This window comes from Lepisma saccharinum, chromosome 2 (genome assembly GCF_977018435.1).
Source record: "Lepisma saccharinum chromosome 2, izLepSacc3.1, whole genome shotgun sequence".
Classification (NCBI taxonomy): domain Eukaryota; kingdom Metazoa; phylum Arthropoda; class Insecta; order Zygentoma; family Lepismatidae; genus Lepisma; species Lepisma saccharinum.
The window spans coordinates 5,975,556-5,994,449 of NC_139230.1; the positions used below are offsets into that span (position 1 = coordinate 5,975,556).

General features: G+C 36.3%; 1 protein-coding gene across 7 annotated transcripts in view; it reads left to right on the top strand.

Moving 5' to 3' along the window:
* The window catches only part of LOC145983893 (uncharacterized), a 159,310-nt gene that overhangs the window by 90,226 nt on the left and 50,190 nt on the right, over window positions 1–18,894 (top strand). For 6 of the 7 annotated variants that reach the window (XR_014441271.1, XR_014441272.1, XM_083116992.1 and 3 more), the window contains exons 5-12: window positions 2,087–2,153; window positions 5,402–5,477; window positions 6,234–6,401; window positions 6,886–7,028; window positions 8,116–8,251; window positions 8,569–8,821; window positions 11,191–11,355; window positions 17,293–17,456. Coding sequence is in view for 5 of the 7 variants with exons in the window: in XM_083116992.1 (XP_082973118.1) it covers window positions 2,087–2,153; window positions 5,402–5,477; window positions 6,234–6,401; window positions 6,886–7,028; window positions 8,116–8,251; window positions 8,569–8,821; window positions 11,191–11,355; window positions 17,293–17,456 (1,172 nt within the window). In the remaining 2 variants the exon portion in view is untranslated. The remainder of the gene's footprint in view (window positions 1–2,086; window positions 2,154–5,401; window positions 5,478–6,233; window positions 6,402–6,885; window positions 7,029–8,115; window positions 8,252–8,568; window positions 8,822–11,190; window positions 11,356–17,292; window positions 17,457–18,894) is intronic. The other variant, XM_083116995.1, reaches the window with a different exon arrangement.

Here is an 18,894-nt window from a genome sequence, read left to right on the forward strand (position 1 = left end):
ACACACCCATCTAGAAGACAAAGACATCACCTCAGCAATCTCTTCAATAGTACAATGACAATCTTCGTAAACAGCATTTCGCACTTTTTAAATGTTTTCGTCATTTCTTGCTGTGGCAGGTCGTCCAGATCGCGGTTGGTCTTCCACTGACATTTCCCCCTTTTTGAAACATGCAAACCACTCGTACACTTACGTTTTACCTAGGGTGTCTTCTTCAAATGCTTCTTGAAGCATCACTGCAGTCTCAGCTGCAGTTTTCCCTAATAGGAAACAAAATTTCACACACACTCTCTGTTCATTCTGATCCGCCATAGCAAAATTCGCAGCAAATGTTTGTCAACACAAAGAACATGCGGCACAGCACAGCTCCACGTCTACACAGGGCAATGGCGTTCAGCACACTGGTGCATCATAGTGTCTCGTCACTACATCTAGCGGCGGAAGCACTACCAGATATTTCCCGCCAGATATGCTTTCTGGTTTCTTTTGGGTATGCCCTTGTACACATGCTTTTTCTACATGATTCAATTTCCATTTATGTCTGTAAGCACATACTGAACAGTCTTAGGGTAAAAACACAGTGAAGCACATCACACATCGCCAGAAACTCATGGGGACAAGTTTCCGGTAATTCAAAACCATGGAGTTAAATGGGGAAAAACATAGTGGAGCCCCGCTCATCGCGAAAGGTTCCCAGCAACAAACATGGTTTGATCTTGGGTCCCTTGTTTCAAGCGGAAGGCTCTGTGATTGGTCCACTCAAGGTCACTTCTCCCTTTCCTGGAAGACACCCTCCTGTTTCCCCACCTTTTTTTTGACAGAGTTGTCGTTTGCAAGCTTGTGTGATGGTGTTCAAGGTGCCTGTCCGACAGCCAGTTCATTCATTATACCCTGACATTTTCATGGCTTGACCGGGCTCCGTGCGATGTGCAAGGGTCCTTGTGCCTCACTGTGTTTTTACCCTTAGTCATTACTTACTGTGTGTTTCATGGAAAATTATTTTCCATTTCATGTACTCCCATATAGCCTGTGTGGCAGAGTAGCACAGCATGCAATAACACCAGTTTTCCCGGGTTCGAATCCCAGCCTAGACATGGGTGTTCTTTGTGAGCACCCTGTGACTGTTCTATTTTACAGCACAAGTTTATTTTACTTATGTTCATTTGTAAACGTACAATTATAATTATTATCTATTTTTAACTTCAAACGTTAATGTTCAAGTTGATGTTTAATAACGTTGTTTTTGCTTTATGATAAGTTGTATTATGTAATGTGCTTGGCAACATTGTCATTGCCATGGTAACAGAAGTAACAGTTGTAAAGGAGTGTGATAAAAGTTTGTATTGAAAAGTGATTTGCTGCGTTTACATTCATGCAAATATTCAGGTAATCTAGGTATGTAATCAGCCTATAGAAATTTGGCTTCGCCTTTCCGAATTCTGAAAAATTTTATTCAGTTAATAACAGTACAGCACAATTAATCAACAAGGGCAACAGCACAGCCCCTTCATCAATTTTCCTCATATCATCACTCATCTTCATCTTTGCTATTAGCCAAAAGTGTCAGAAAAATAAATTAAATATCCAAATCATTCATATATGTGTTTCCCAATGAGCAGCCATTTGTTCATCATTGTCTTGGATGCAAATTTGCTGCCATCTATGGAGCTCTACACATGTGGCAAGCCATTTTGTGATCAGAACCTGTTTCCACATGATCAGCTGTTGTGTGTTTTGATTACATTGTCAAAATGTTTGAAGGTTTTGGAGGGATGTGGAATAGGTATCATTACAGTGATGTTCCTAAATGCTTTTGTAACTAGGTAGATCAGGTTTATGATTCTTTAACATTCTAATAATGTCTTTAAATACTTTCGTAATTAGGTTTGTTTAGCCATAGCATTTAAATTACATCCCTGAATGTTTTCATAATTAAGTTGGACAGGTTTAGGGCTCTGAACATTGCAATAACATCCCAAAATGATTTCTTATTTAGATTAGGCTGTTTTTCAGGTCTGGATGAAATGAATTGAGATTTATATTTGATAGTTAACAGTTTGTGATAATATGTACTCTTCTGTTTCAGTTACTCATGGATGTATTGTGGCAACGTTGAAACTTTATTTACCTGATGGGAAAGAAGCAAAAGCCAGGTAAGAGATACAGAGACTATGGTATATTTTATTAATTTTCTAAAATTGGGTATATAATTCTGCTCAGGAAGGGTGGCAACATTGCTTTTCTGGTATTGCAGAATACATTTTTTAAAATTTTTTTATGATGAACTATTGAATGATTTTTGATTAGGCTTTGCATGATTGTGGCTACATGGTAGTGCTTCATTTTGAAATTTCTCTATTTGGTTATATGTGCTGGTCACAGGGTGCTTGATGAATTTTTTTTTTTGGGGGGATGCAAAATTTCACTCCCTCCAAAAGAAAGTAAACTTCAAAACTTTACAACCTCATACCTCCACATTTGAAATTCACATTTTAAAATTGAAATCTGTGTTTTGAAAATAAATGAAAAAGGAGACACGAGTGACATATCAACAACTGCTTCAGAGAATTGATGTGAATACCAGTGGCGTAGCATGAGCATTTCGGATGGGAACGCCAAGTCCGAAGGAAGGGTAGGCCTTTTTTTTTTTTTTTTTTTGCTTAAGAGTTTACTTATGGAATTAGCTGACATATGTATTGTCTATTTAATATCACAATCTCATTGTGTTTATTACATGAAGTCAGCCAGGTTCCGATAAAACATGATCCATGCTTGTTTTATCTAGAAAATAAGATGCCTCAGTGTGCAACAAATGCTTGTAGCACTGGTGTTTTATGCCATTTTTAATTAGATTGCTCAAGTCAGAAACACCGTACACCATTCGGAGTATTTTTCTCCACACGTAACACATGTGTAGCAAAACAGTATTTTATAATCAAGGAAACCTTTCGGCATGACGCAAGTAATTAAAAAAAAACTACCTGAATCACAAGCACCTCTAGAACAACAGTAGACTTCATTGTTGTGGATGATACAACTACTGATTGATTTGGTTTATTTTACTTCGCTTTGTACCACTTTTGGATAATCGCAAATATGAATATGAGTGATGATATTGATGAAGTTGATGAAGAGACACAAAGAACAAACATGCGTAGGCCGGGATTCGAACCGGAAACCAACAATCGTACACTCTACTGACGTAACAGTGTCTATTAGTAATTAGTTTCAGACCACTGTTTATTGTATCTTGAGAATGCTGATAAACATTTTAAAATAATTTTGTCAAGAGATCATACGATATTAAGAGTTTTGAAACGAATGCTAAACATTTCCACTGGTACAATATTAGGCAGTTAGATACTAACGAAAAAATATTTTTTTAAAGAAATAGTTTTGCGGGTTAGGTGGTAGAGCAGCCACAGGCTGAACTTCTACCACGAGGACTTTGTCAACTTGTTTGACAAAAACTGTTTTGTTCTTTTAGTTTTTAATGCACTTCACTGTTATTGTGATAAATTACACAATGCAGTGGTCATTAAAGATACGCCAGTCAATATTGCGTATTGTAGCATCACACAGCATGAGCAGAGGCACGAGGTTTGTGTATGGGCATGAGCGCGAAAAACCGGGTAGGAATTCTACTTCTGTCATCTGCATCGGAAGTACAGCACCTTGAATCGGAAGGCAGGAAAGGTCACATGGCCCCTAGAACCAATCAGGTGCTCCATACGCCAGCGTATGGAGAGAGCATTTCGCCCGTGCTGTAGAGATCTAAGCCACAAGCTTTTCCTCCTCCTCTCTGCCTCCAGGCAGGCATGGTCCTGTACGCCAAACCTAGCTGGCATCCAGCAAGCAAAGACATTAGAGAAATGCTACAACGAGAACTGTTAGTGGAGCGTTGTAGACGTATCTAGAAAATAGCTTTTATAATGCCATAATGCTCAAACATGTATATAATAAGTCACGTTTTACTTTATATTTACAGCATTTATGCATTTTTAAAATTTTAAATCTGGGAATGCCGTTTGTATGGGCATACTAGGATGCTACGCTACTGGTGAATACTGTAATCATGTGACATCACATCTCAGTTGTTCCTAAGTGCTTTGTAGTGCTAAATCTTCCCTTTGCTTCTCAATGTTGTCATCTTTAAATCACTTTTTATGTCCACTTTCATATTTTTACACAGTTTGAATTCCACCAATTAATTTGTTGTCATTATATTTGTTTACCCTTTGTTAAAATCAAAACAACATGTAAGTACATGTACATTTTGGCACACAGGGGATGTGTTATGTATAAATTTCAGTGCAAGATGTAGGCTCGAGCAGGACTTGAACTCTGGCATACTGTGCCATTTGTTTACCAACTGAAGCACTGAGTAGTAGTACATTTACGATAACCCAGCTGATTGTGAATCAGCATAGGCACACTCGTGGACGTCCGCAGGATTTTTTCCAGGGAGGGGCAAGGAAGGTATTTTTTTCCAGGGGGGCAAACGAAGGCAAATTTTCCCCAAAAATAGTGTTGTTCCCTAAAAAACATTGCTTAAATTTGAATTTATGGTGTTCATGCAATAATTAACACATATTATTGTGGCTAAAATGAAATTATATGTGTGAAATACATATTTTTTGGTTGACTTTAATTTTCCAGGGGGGACCACGGCCCCCCCTTGCCCCCCCTTCCGGACGCCCATGGGCACACTACCATAGGATATATGTTCAGTTCACTTGCAATCTCTTTAATTTGCATGTGGTGGTTGGCAAGAATGATTGCATTCACATGCTCCATATTGTCGATAGTGTTCACAGTTGCAGATGGCATGACACACGGTTCATCATTCACGTTCTTAGATCTTCAAACATCTGGCGCACCATTTCATGATCATGGGGCATGATATCTCATTCTCACCATACACCTCGACAATTTGGTGATGGATTTCACACCAATTATCCCTTTGTGTCCACAAAAGCTGGATAATGGTGTGCACCTCAATATGATGTGTCATACTCACATGATGACTACTCACATACTAAACCAGCTGCAACATGGTTGCTTCGGGTATGGGGAGAAAACATTCCAGACAGTGTTTCCACCAAGTGTGATTATTTTATCTCTTTTAGTACAGGAACATGGGTCAGATGTAACTTATTTTTTGATTTTTCCATTGTTGTAACTAGTTTTTAAATTTGAAATGATACATTGACTAACACATCGATGTCACCTCAGCTCTAAATGTAATGATTTTAACCAAATTACTGCAGGTATGAAGCGTACTCTTCAGGTGTGTTAGTTTGATGTTGGTGTTTGTCAGTTTGTCTTCCAAGGTTGTCATCATTGTTGCTGCTATTATTATTATTTTTATGATTATACTCATGGATTGATTTCCCTGCAGCCCTTCAACATCTGTAGTCAGCTCTGTTGGTATGGTGCCATTGGAAGATCTGTATCAATTAAATCAATATTTGCAGGTTAGTACACAAATAAAGAATAAACATAATGTTACATTATTTGTTAATCTTTTCAATCATTTTGACATAGACTATTCAGAATGTGCAAGCATGATAGAGCATAAAAGTTATTTTGAAAATTTTGTTGGGTTATATAAACTTGTGTAATGTTCTGTGGCTGAAGGTTAGAGGTTTTTATGCACAGAGGCTAATTGGGACTGGATGTACACTTTTAAGTGAAATGCAAACCACTGACAATCATACCTGTGGGGAATATGCCTCAACCATAGTCTGTCTTAGAGGCTTGTGCAACTTAGACAAATAGATTAACAAGGTAAGATGTAATGGTTTCCAAGGTAAGCAGTACAAACATTCTTTTTAAATTTGAACTATTGAACCTTGAGCAGCCTGCTGGGACAAATGTTATTTAAGCACCTGTAACCTGTAAATGGTTGAAGGATCATGCATGACCATTGACATATTAGACATATTAGCCCAGGTTTATGACTGCAATCAATACCACAAAGTGGCTTGCAGGCATCGAGTGAAGCACGTTGGAAACCACTTTGGCCCTCTAGTCACTAAAAGTGGGGACTTGAAATATTGATGTGGGTGCAAAAACAAGAATTCTAGTCACATTTTGGGACTTTCAAACGCCAACCTGAGAGAATGTGACTATCAATATTTTATGCTAACTAAGTACTGTACATATTTTTAGTACTGTCATGTGTATTAGGTTTCGTGTGTTACTTAAAATATTTATGTCTTTATTAATAGGAAGCACTTCAGCGAGAACAACTTCTAGAAAACAAATTGGCAACATTACAGCGCCTGGTTGAAAGTACAAGGGAGGCTTCAGAGGTTGGATGGAAGGCTTTAATTGATGAAGATCGTTTGTTAACTAGGGTTGAAATCCTGGAAAATCAGCTTCAGACATATTCCAAGGTACAATTCAGATATCTCTTTATTTTTGTCTTTCAAAAACCTTTCCCTCAGGTGAAAGAATTACTTGAATGTTGTGGTAAGAAAGTTTTGTTTTACATCATCCATTGATATCTGAAATAACAATTGGCACTCATTGGCAACTTTTGATAGTAAAACAAATAAGCTTTCAGTTTTGTCAGCTTCAACAATGTCCTTAAATTTCTTTATTATAATGCATTATAGCTTCTGGGTGTTTTGTTAATGAAATAAATCTTCTCAATAGATGTTAAATATGATGTCAATATTAACAGTAGCCTTATTTCTTATAAGTATTATGCAAAGTACTGTAGTAAGTGGTTCGTGAAGGACATTTAAATTCAACTTAGATGTCAGTGGTGAAAATCTGTACACAACTGGGTTAATTTGTAATTGCACATAACTACTATATTCACTGTATTGCTACTGCCCTTTGATTATAAGTGTATCTGGCAATTTTTTCATGTAGAATTTTGCTGAAGACAAAGTACGCGAAGAACTGAGGAAGCTTCAAGATGACAAAGGACATTACCAGGGTACTGCAAAAGAATCTCTTAAAAAGGTGCTTCAGGAGAAACTAGAAGCTATTCAAAAGTTACAAGATCTGGAAAGGTAAGAAATAGTAGCTACATACAAATTGTAATATGTATTAAATTCTGTTGCATTAACCCACAAAAAAGAGAAAGAATTGGAAAGGGGAATATATGAAAATGTATAAACATTAAAATAGGATTTTCCATCTTCAATGATACTGTAAATATATACATTTGATCTTGGTGTGTGTGTGTGTGAGTGTGTGTTTTCTATCTTACAGATTCTTTAATGTTGGTGTGGAGATTATTATGGGGTGGAACCTCGATTTTTACGTTTTTCAGGGAACCAAGCAGAAGAAACTGAAAATGTAGGAAAATGTAAAATCGAGGAAAATTTTATAAGATTTTGCTATGTTGGGACAATCAAGATTGAATGTATAATGCAGAAAATGTAAAATTGGGGTTCCACTCGTCTTTGTAGCTTAGTTTTGGACTTTTAACCACTGTGTTATTTTTAAAATTACCAACATTTCAGAGGCTGATTCTGCCTCCGTCTTCAGGGTAGTGTGTGATCTACTAAATCACATTGCAATCCCTGGACACATGGCATGTTTGGATATGGTGTCTATATAGAGAATAAATTGTTGCCTTGTAGGATTATTAGGATTATTCTCGGTGGCCAAGGCTCCACCTCGTCTGTCGTTTACAAGGACCTCTTATACATGAAGTTGCCAGGGATGAGTGGGTTCCACTGTATTTAGTTCATGAGGATTATGATTTCTTCTTGTAAGAATATTGTGTCAGTTTTATGTATATTTGAGAATAAGAAAACAAGAAAGCATGCAAGCAGAAAGTGTGTCATTTTGTTAGGGAGTTTGTTACTATTTTTCAATCAGCCTATAATGATGGAGACAATATTAGTCACATTTTATGCGGATGACTTAAAATAATATGTAAAGGTAAATAATTTAAAACATGCAAAAAAATATATATGTATATACAAGGAGAGCTTTTGTATGTGGCTCTAGTTTTTGCTGAATAGAAGTCTTTTTTGGCTTTTTGTTGTCTTTGCATATTGTGCACCTGTGCTTGTATTTTGATCCCAGAAATTTTATCTTTAAAGGGAAAAATATATGAACTATTATTGTTTTCTTTTGAATTTTCAGGACATTAAGTAACACAGAAGATGAATGTGCAAATTTAAAGGAGTTGTGCGATAGAAGTCAGCAGGATTTACAAGATTTAGCACAGAAATACAGTAATCAGCTTCAAAAGGTGGAAGAATTGTCATCAAAGTTGCAGGTAATTCTTATCAAATATTTTTGTGTCCAAAACAAATGTTTTAATTATTGTTGTAGAAACATATATAAACAAAGGTAAGAAACCAAAACAAGAAGGAAAGTGCAAAAGGAACTTAAAAACTAGAAATTGGGACATTAGAAAAATTATGAAATTGTTATTTATTAGTCATTTCTCTCCACTTATTTATTTCTCTGCTGCTTCCTTTCAAAACCTTGCAGATTTAATGTGTGTCAGAAGTGCAGTGTAGTTATAGGGTTCACTATGGATACTTTAATACTTTGTGTATTTCATGAATACTTTGTTGTTTGATTTTGCAGGAGACAGAAGAGCAAAATCGCGAAGTATGTGAGAGACTTGATCAGGAGAAGCAGGAGTTGCAAGCTCGCCTAGAGGAACATCTTCAGGCAGAAAGAGCTTTGCAAACAAGAATAGAAGCTTTGCAGGAAGACAGTGATATTACCCAAAGAAAACTGGCTACTCTACAGGCACACCTCCAGGAACTGCAGGGTGCTGACATAGATATAAAATATAATTACGACCCCTGTAAAATAAAAGAGACTGACTCCACAGGTTATTAATTTCATAACTAACAAAAATGCTGCATGATTTTGGATTTGTGTGTGTGTGTTAAATACTAAACGTTTTCAGATGTCGGTTTTTTTTATAGTTGATATGGCCTGGTGTATGTATCGTACTGAGGTCAAGAGTCATCCAGTGTGTTCTGTGTACATGCACATGAAAGGAAACATTGAAAAAAATTCATTCAAGTGTTAATGGTTCCGAAGCAAAATAAAGAGGTATTGCCCATAAAGCATACATATTTCTACTATCCAATAGGCACACTTCACTATTTGCTCCTTGACTTTCTCAAAATATTCTGAGGCAAGAAGTTGTTAATATGGCAACATATCACTTGAGCGCTAACTTACTTCTGCATGGTCATTGCAGAAATTCCCAAGTAGCTTCGTGATTGCCCTCAAAATGCTCACTCAACAGTGACATTTTTGAAGTTCTCATCAGAAATCAACCCAAAGGTGAGAGCTCTACCTATTCTGGTATGTGGGAACTCCTGTCACACATTCGTTAGTTTGTTGTTTCTTATCAACTATCACTCTGTATGCTATCAAATTATCAACTATCAGTCTGTATGTTATCAAATTTTTATTATAATCATCCAGTTTCAACTTTATTTTGTGCTCACTCTGTAGAATTGTTTGTCACATAAGAAATACATGTGAATTGTAGTTGTGGTTTCCAATTATTAATACCTTGTAGGCACTGGCATACGTAGGATTTTTGTTTGGGATGGGCTGGAATTGTAAAGGTTGATAGTGCATAGCTGTGTTCTAGGAGGCTGCAAACACAATAAGATATTTTAGAACTTTCCACTCTCAAAAATGGTAATTGGGGGTTATTTTGAGAAGGGGTTGCATTTACCACTGGGTTTTTCAGAGTTCTTGACTGTTTTTATTTGAACTTGCTTATTTTCTCAAAATTTTGGAGGGGGCTGTAGCCCCATAACCCCCCTTTTTCTGTGTATGCCAGTGCTTATAGGGTCCAATATTGTGGCATCTAGTATTTTAAATATATTCTGTTGAACATTTCATCATTTCTTCTGACCTGATGTAGATGCACATTTTGAAATTTAACCCCTTTTTCCTCTTTCTTTCTTTCTTCTGTGATCTTTATGGTCATTATTTTTGGAGTCCCAAGCATCTGGTCTTATACAAGCTCAGTCAAAGCATGAACTGCTGTTTATTTTCCTTCTTTCCTAAAATTAATAATATAACAAATTAAGTTATCCCAGATATTAACCTACTTTGCAGCCTAACTTGTGCCATATTGTCTTAACTATTTGTTTCTTCAGCCTTTTAATCACATGTGCCAAAATAACTGTAGAGTTCAATAAGGTATAATTTTCCAAATTTCTCTTAACCTTGTTTACGAATGATGCAAACAAAAAAAATATGCAGTTAGTTAGGAACATTTAAAAGTGATAGTGACTTTTATGGGAAGTTCGAGGTCATGGTGGACAACTCTGCAATCATCATCATCATCATTGTTGTGGTTGTAGGAATGGGCAGTTGAATTACCTTGCATGGACGACGACGACGACGACGAGGAGGAGGACGAGGAGGAGGATGAGGACGAGGACGACGACGACGACGACGAGGACGACGACGAGGACGATGAGGACGACGACGACGACGACGAGGACAACGACGACGACGACGACGAGGACGACGACGACGACGACGACGACGTGGACGACGAGGACGACGACGAGGATGACGAGGACGACAACGACGACGAGGACGAGGACGAGGACGACGACGACGACGACTACGACTACGACTACGACGACTACTACTACTACGACTACGACGACTACTACTACGACTACGACGACTACTACTACGACTACGATGACTACTACTACGACTACTACTACGACTACGACGACTACTACTACGACTACTACTACGACTACTACTACGACTACTACTACTATTATTATTATTATTATTATTATTATTATTATTATTATTATTATTACATTGGAAGAATTATCAATTGTTTCTTTCCCCAACAACCTTGTTGGCAGTGGAATAAGCAAAACATGTTTTAGTTTGGGAATGACTTCACTAAATTAAAATAATTCTGCACATGGAGTTCTCCAGTGATCCTTCCATGATATCTACAAATATGTAATTGGATGGCTGGAGGATGCCTTTGTAATTCTGAAGAAGAATCAGATTTCTAAAAGCTTAATGTGTATAAAAATCTGTTGTGTGTTTTACCTTGAAATAGCATTAAATCTAAGAAAAGTTTAAAATAAAGTATTGAAACTGAATTTCTCTCTATTCAGTAAATGAGGATCTAATTTTGTATATGATGATTATGTATGTACTTTTATTTAGTTGTTATTTTTTGTTTAGGTACGCAAGTAGATATCATCCTAGAAAGAATTGATCCTGACCTGCAGGATAATGTTAAAGAGGCATTACAACATACTCAGGAGGAAATTGAAAATCTTAGAGTTCAACTGAAAAAGTCTGAAGAAGAATTGAAAGAAAGCTATGCACGTGTAGATGAACTGCATGGTAAGTAACATTATAAAGTAAGCTATTCCTGAATATTTAAACATTACTGTGTAGAACTGTGATTGCCAAACTATGCAACTAAAGACTGACATTTGCTCAAATAGTAAAAAAAGTCAAGTAAAGTGCTCCACTGTGCTTTGCACCACTCCATGAAGGCGTATAGGGGGTGTGGAGTTATGGCACCACACACTCATGATCATGACCGAAGGTGGGAGTGATGTGATCAGCACCATGCTCCTGCCTGCCCTTACACTCCCGAGTTTCCTGCAGGTACCCACTTTATATGATGCTGGGTGGATGCCGGAGCCACTTGAACAGGTGGAAAAACTCACAGTTCTCTCCTGCCATAGATCAAACCCTGGTCTCTCTCATGGTAGTCAGATGCCCTAACGACTGAGTTACCGCAGCTCTCCAAAATTATATAATTGTTACTCTCAGAATAATACACAATGTAGAAAGTAGAGGGATTGGATTCCTTCAAAATAGTACTTGGTACGAGGCCTATTATTTTTATTAATTTAAGCACAATGGAAAACCTATTTTGACGATGTTTTTATCGATTTTATAGTATTGCAACTCTGTGATTTTTCATCTCGTACTTGGTACGAGTGTCATAATTTCTTTCAAGTTAAATTACATAACACCCACCCACACCCACACCCACACATATTTACTTCTGGTCCACTTCCGGTCTACTTCCGGTCTACTTCCAGTCCACTTCTGGTTTACTTCCGGTCCACTTCCGGTTCACTTCGGTTTACTTGACAGACACCTGTGGGTTTTTCCAGTTTTTTTTAAGTATATAGTTTTATTAAGTATATCGTTTTTGATTTGAGCCCCAAAAAATTATATATAAATACCAAAACAAAAAATAGTAACAGACTAAGTATACACACTAATCGATCAGATTGAGTTTTGATGTGATCAGATGTTACTTGTTGTCTCCGGAAATTCTGTATAAATAACATAGATGAAAATTTTATCGTAATAGCTACAATTATTTTATTTTGAAGGTGGTTTTTCACACAGATTGAATTTTGACTTGATTGTGCATTTTGTATTTTTCCCCGAGAAAGTTAGTAGTCATAGAGATAGTACAACCGATCACCCCCCCCCCCCAAAATCTAACAATTTCATAGTGAGCTCTCTTAGTGTAATTTAACTGAAAATCATGATTTTAGCTGATTTTCCAAGTGTAAAAAACTGAAAATGTGTTTTACGCAAGAGCTTAAATTCCAATTTTATTGTATAAAAATTCTAAGATTTAGAAAATTTCCCCCTATGACATCCAATTTTTAAAATTTCACTTTTTTTAAAAATAACTAAAGCGAAATCCATTACTTTTTTAAATGTAAAAAATAATTGACTCTCATGAGTCAATTTAAGAAAATTTTGCATAATACCCCAGTATACATTCGGTCCATTTATAATTTTTTCCTTAACCAGTAACTTTAACCAAATTGAATACTAACAGAAATGTTGGCAAGAATTATCATGTAACCTAGTTGTTTTACTCAGACAAATCAATAGTTTTGCATTCCAAACATTCCCCGAGTGTGTGTGCGTGTGTGTGTGTAGAGATTGACGTGACGTCAACCTGTTAAGAATGTCACATCAATAATACTAGCTTGGGAATGTCATGACCTTCTTTTCTCTATAAAAGAAGAGAGAGAGGGGCATGTAACTTGCTTGGCTAAGGGGAATTTCCTGAGAATTCTTTCCATTCCAAACATTTCTGTGTGTATGTGTGTGTGTGTGTGTGTAGAGATTGATGTGCTTATGTATGTGAGTAAACATGATGGCATTGACCTGTTAAGAATGTTACATCGATAATACTGTCGATAATAATTTTCTCTATAAAAAAGAGAGAGAGGGTTATGTGATTTGAGCCGATTGGTTGGCTAAAGGGAATTTCCCGATTACTTGTTTTGTCAGGAGAGTTCTTTTGCATTCCAAACATTCCTAAGTGTGTGCGTAGAGATTGATGCACTTACAGCTATGTGTGGGCATTAACCTGTTAAGAATGTTACATCAATAATACTAGCTCAGGAATATCATGCCCCCCTTCCCTGTGGCGAAGTCATGTGAATGTGCTGTTTGTTTGGTTAAGGGGAATTTCCCGATTAGTAAATTATAAATATAAAGGTTTTGCTAATGTGGAATGCAAAAGCTCAGTTCTTGGCTCCTTCAGGGATTCAAATCCTGTTAGGTTAAACAGCATAAAAATTTCACAGCAAGAATTCTCATATGGACTGACGATTTTTTTTAACAGACCTAATAATGAGTTATAACCTGTGTTGTCTTGTAAGTTTCTCGAGTTTGATATCTGATGAAGGAATAGGATGCCACTATAAACTGTATACAAAATATTTAGTCCCTGGAATGAGATGGACAAGGCTTATGAACCTCGACCTATACAGTTATACAATCTGGCAATGAATGGATGTTTCTTTTTATTAAGCATAGCAGTGTGTTTCGCTTATTTTAATATCAGGCAACAATGTTAGAAAGTGTGTGTATGGCCCCAAGAATACAATTTAAAATCACTAATGTGATATGAACCCCCTTCACTTGTGTGTATTTGAATATGAAAGTGAGGTACTTTGAATAATTGAGGAGAACAATCACAAATAAGCTTGCAACAGTATTGGGGGGGGGGGGTCACGAGTTCAAACTTCAGACGATTTCTGTTAATCTGCTAAGGCCCAGGGTGTACGGATATCAGTACGAAAATTTGTAAAAAGAAGAGGCAATTTTGGCTAATGGCAAAGATGAGGATGAATAATGATAATTATGATGAAATTGATGTGTGACACTTAGAAAACAAAACTTCAAAGTGTATTGCTCCAACAGCTACAATTGTCCCCCCTCCCCCCACACAAGGCAGTTAACAGAGGTGTACTTTTGTTGGTTTACGACTCTGAGGGCTTAAGTTATTATGTTACTAAGCAATAAAATATAACAATACCGATTCTGGCCTTTTGTCGGATGACGTAGTGGTAACGTTGTTGCAATCACACCTCTGATGGTGTATAAACTTAAATGTTTTGCATAACATGAAATACTGTTAATGGAAATGTGTTGTTTCTAATATTTTATATAGAAAGCAGGTAACAAGAAAAAGAAGAAAATAAATGTTGCAGGCAGATACGAAGCTTCAACCCAAACACATATATAATCTGACAGAATATCAACGATGCGTTTATAACTAACATGTGATGATTCAAAATTCAAATAGTGCAGAGGGAAACAACTAACTAACTAACTAACTCTCTAGACTTCTTAAACCCGAAGAGAGCAAATACAAGCACAAGTGTAAATAATTAAATAAGTCATAATAGGCTGAGACATGGTTCGAATTTTTTGATCTAGGTATGGATGAAGACAGGCGCTAAGTTTTGTGTGTGGACACAATTGATAATGGAAAAATCCCCTTCAACACAATAACATAGTGGTAATGTTGGTCTTGCCTTGTTCCCATCGATAACATAGTGGTTACACGAAAGAAAGAAATAAAAAAATAAAAAAAACACTGTCCCCTATTAAGAAATACTTCTCGAAATTATTCAACTACTCTTTTTTTATCTTTTTATCTCCGTAACTAAAAAATGTTTTGTCAAACGTTTGGATGACTATGAAAATATTGAAACATATGATGTAATAATAAAATGTTGTTGCATTGTAATCAAATGAATTTGTTGAATATGTAGAATATGGTAGGATATATTTTAAAATTTTAGAAGATATTTGTTATGGTATTCTCTCTTTTTTTTTCTCTCTCTCTCTCTCTCTACTCTTTCTTCATAGTTAAAATTAATCCAAGAAAAAAATATATATTTTGTGTTAACATGGGAAACATTCAATAAAAATGCATGATCAATAGTTAAGGTCAAAAGCTGGATAAACAGTGAGGGTGATACACGCAAGCTTCCAGGCATGTGATTTGCACAGAATTAAATACAAAAGTGAGAGATGGAAGACTTTTGTTGCTAAACCTTCGGGTTTAAGAAGGCAAGAGAATTAGTTTGGTTAATATGGAGCTAATTTGGAACTGGCATCCTCGAAGCTTCATGCTGCAAGCCTCGCTCTTTACAAGTTTATTTCAGACATGATCCTCGCTCTTGTTATGCTTTTTACAGATAACATGAAAAGCCGTGACATGCGATTTTCTAGCTCTTCTACTTACAACACAGACACTCATGTTTCATTTTACATCGCAACGATGAGGATAGTCAGTACTATATGGGTTTTGGTGAGTCTCAGACCTCCAGGAAAAATTAACTCCTATAGGATTTTTTGTGTAGCAGTGAGACATGCTAGCACTGTAAATTGAACTTCACATAACTTAGATTTTATTGAAAAGCAAGCAGGAGCCGTGTTGGAAGCAGTTTGAAGACTGAAATGGCTATGCAAGGACACTTATTATAATGTTAATATTTTAGTATAATGTTTTTGAGAATTGCTTCTTGATAATGTTTGGTATTTAATTTAATCCATTGTTAGATAAAACACACATTAGAATTTAAGGACGGAAAATATGAACAGCGAATGAATGCTACGTTTGACTAATCGTGAAGATGAGGATGACAGTACGTTCCATCATTCCTATATAAATGTTTCAACGTTCCGGTAAACGATATTGAACCACTGCGGCATCAGGATATCCGTTGTGTGTTTGTTAACATTACCTCAAGGTTGATCATCTAAATCACCCCCTGCTAAATACCACTTCCCCCTTGAAAGTAGTTCCAGCCTTCCAAGACTCATTAGAAAGGAGGCAACCTAATACCTAAACTGCTCATGGGATATCCAGACAAAACTGGCATTTATGACTCCTGAAAAGTGAAAATAACTCCTGCTTCTGACAGTGAAATTACATGAAATTCAACAAAATTGAGCCCAGTAATCAGCAAAGCTTGAAACAACAACAACAACCTTATGCATCAGTTTTCTCTGTTGGTCTTTGCCTCAGGTCATGTTACAGATTGATACAAATTGACTTCCCCAAGGTGTTGCAATGGGAAGCAAGGGGAGAATCGAGATTAGCAAAGCAAGAGGACAATGGAGATTAGTGTATGGGAGCCAGCAAGAAGCATGGATTAATAATTGGAAGGTGCTGGAGGACCAGCAAATTTTTCTGTATGTTAATACAGAAACCACCAAATTAAGTTCATCCAGGTTATACTCTGTTCTTAAATTTTGTGATGGTGAAACTGGTCTGCCTATGTAGTCAAGTGGGTTGTGTTCGAGTTACTATCCCATTGCTAAAATTTCAAAACTCTAGTCTTGGCCTGGGTATTGGTTTTTCATTTTGTTTGTTGTTTCATGTATTTTGTGTGATGATCCTTCATCCCTCTATCATGATTAACCCAAAATTGTTAGAAAATCTACATTATATAGCCAAAATAGCAAGGAAATGCAAGTTGGTATAACTGGTTATGTTGTAGCAGCAGACAAATCAAGTGAAAATTTCAACACTAAAGGGACGAATATCTCAGGAACACTTATTCCTGCTCTTAAAGGTACATGTCAGTTTTCCGTGTCTCAAGTTCAATACTCAGTTGAGGCACATTGCACAGTGGTTCAGATCCCACATTAAATTGTAGGTCTAGTCCCGATTAGCCTATCTGTGCATAAAGTGGACTTAAAAACAACAATTCAAATTTTGTAAGTTTTCCAGTGAAAGAGCTTTTCAAGTGTTTCTTATTTATATTACATTGTTTGAAATTTTATTAACATGTAATGTTATGCAAGATCTCATTAGGGAAGAAAGTTTGATTTCCAGGGAAGATTGAAAACATTTGGCAGCTCATTAGATACTATCATGCAAATATTATATATAATATGAAACTTCAGTCATTTATGATATGATAGAGTACTACATATAGCTTATGAGCAAGCTAAAAAATGTATTCTACATGTCATTTTTCTTTTTAGTACAATTGGAGGAATCAAGGTCACAAGAAGACAGTAGTTCTGAGTTGACTCGGCAGCTTCAAGAACGAATAGAGGGATTAGAAAATGAACTTCACAAAGTACAAAATGAGTCTGAAGATTGGAATACAAATATAAAAAATAATATGGAGTATAACCATGAACAAGTAAGTATTAACACAGGATAAGACATGAATGTATGAGGCATCAATGAACAGGAAACCTTAAAAATTTCTTCATGCAACATATGTTCACACCATAATCGAGTTCTTGCCACACACAGGACAATATTCCATATCTATAATTTCAGTTATATTAGCAATATGCAATTGTTAGAACAAGTACAGCTGTCAGCTCATGAGAAGTTCCCCAAGTGAGGGGAGATGGCATGCAGGGGGACAGGGGAAGACTGGTCTATTTGCAGATTTTAGGAGTAGCAGGAAGTCTTCTGCTGCCTTCTATGTCCTTGGGGAAGTTCATGTGCGTGGGTCTTAAATGTTTTTTTTTTTTTTAATTTTTTCATGGTGGTCTAAAAAATTTCAATGATCATAAGTACTAGTTGTTATGACTTTTTTCCAAGCTGTTGCATCAATTTAAATCCTTAACCTCTACTCGGAATATGTTGCATATATGCAACAACAAACATAAGGGTGTTGACGTAATTTGTCACATATATGTAACATGCAGCTTAAAATAAAATTCACATACTTTTAGCAGGTTGATACTTTCATGTTAGGGTGGAAACCCTGACAAAACCATCTGTAAAGGTTTTATAATCCTCCTGTGAATGCAAACTTCCCTCTTACGACACATCAAGGTCACGTTTTTGAAGCGTGCTTTGACAGGGAAACTATAAACATGTGCAGTTTATGACCTTGTTTTTCTCGCGGTGCAGGACGTGAAATGTGACTTGTCGGTGATAAGTAGGGCTCGGATTTTTAGGTTCTAAAAATCAGAAAAATATTTATTTTTTATATGCTCAAAATATAGAAAATATTTACACTTTATGTACTTAAACATGGAAAATATGCATTTTTATGTGCTAAAAATGTTGAAAATTTCTGCTTAAAACAGCTCTACTCACCAGATGAAATTAGCATGTTTTGCTAAAAAATGGTGAATTACAATACACCACAACTGTCATCTTCAAATTGTCCATTACAAAGGACTGAAGATTGTCTCGAAACAATGTCTTATACTGCGAAAATGTTCGTTCTACATCACATGAAGTCAACCTCACATACTTAAGGCATGATATTTCACTCACACTTAAATATCCAATATTGTCTTCCTGTTCACCGTCCAATACATTCGAGCTTGCTCTCCACTTCACGAACTTCTTTAACTGCTTCTGACAAAGGAATGTCCGTTGCTTCTAGTTTCTTGATCATATTACATAGGAAACTCAAATTTGCAGAAATATAAGCCAGGTCATTTCTTAATGTAGAGTCACTCAACATACCTTGAAGAATTTCAATTGAAGAAGCATCATCTTTATTCAGTCCATTAACAACAGATGAAAATTCTTCAAAATTTTCTGCATAGTATGCAACAGCATTAAGCCATGTTCCCCACCGCATAACTACAGGTGTGGGTGGCAACGGT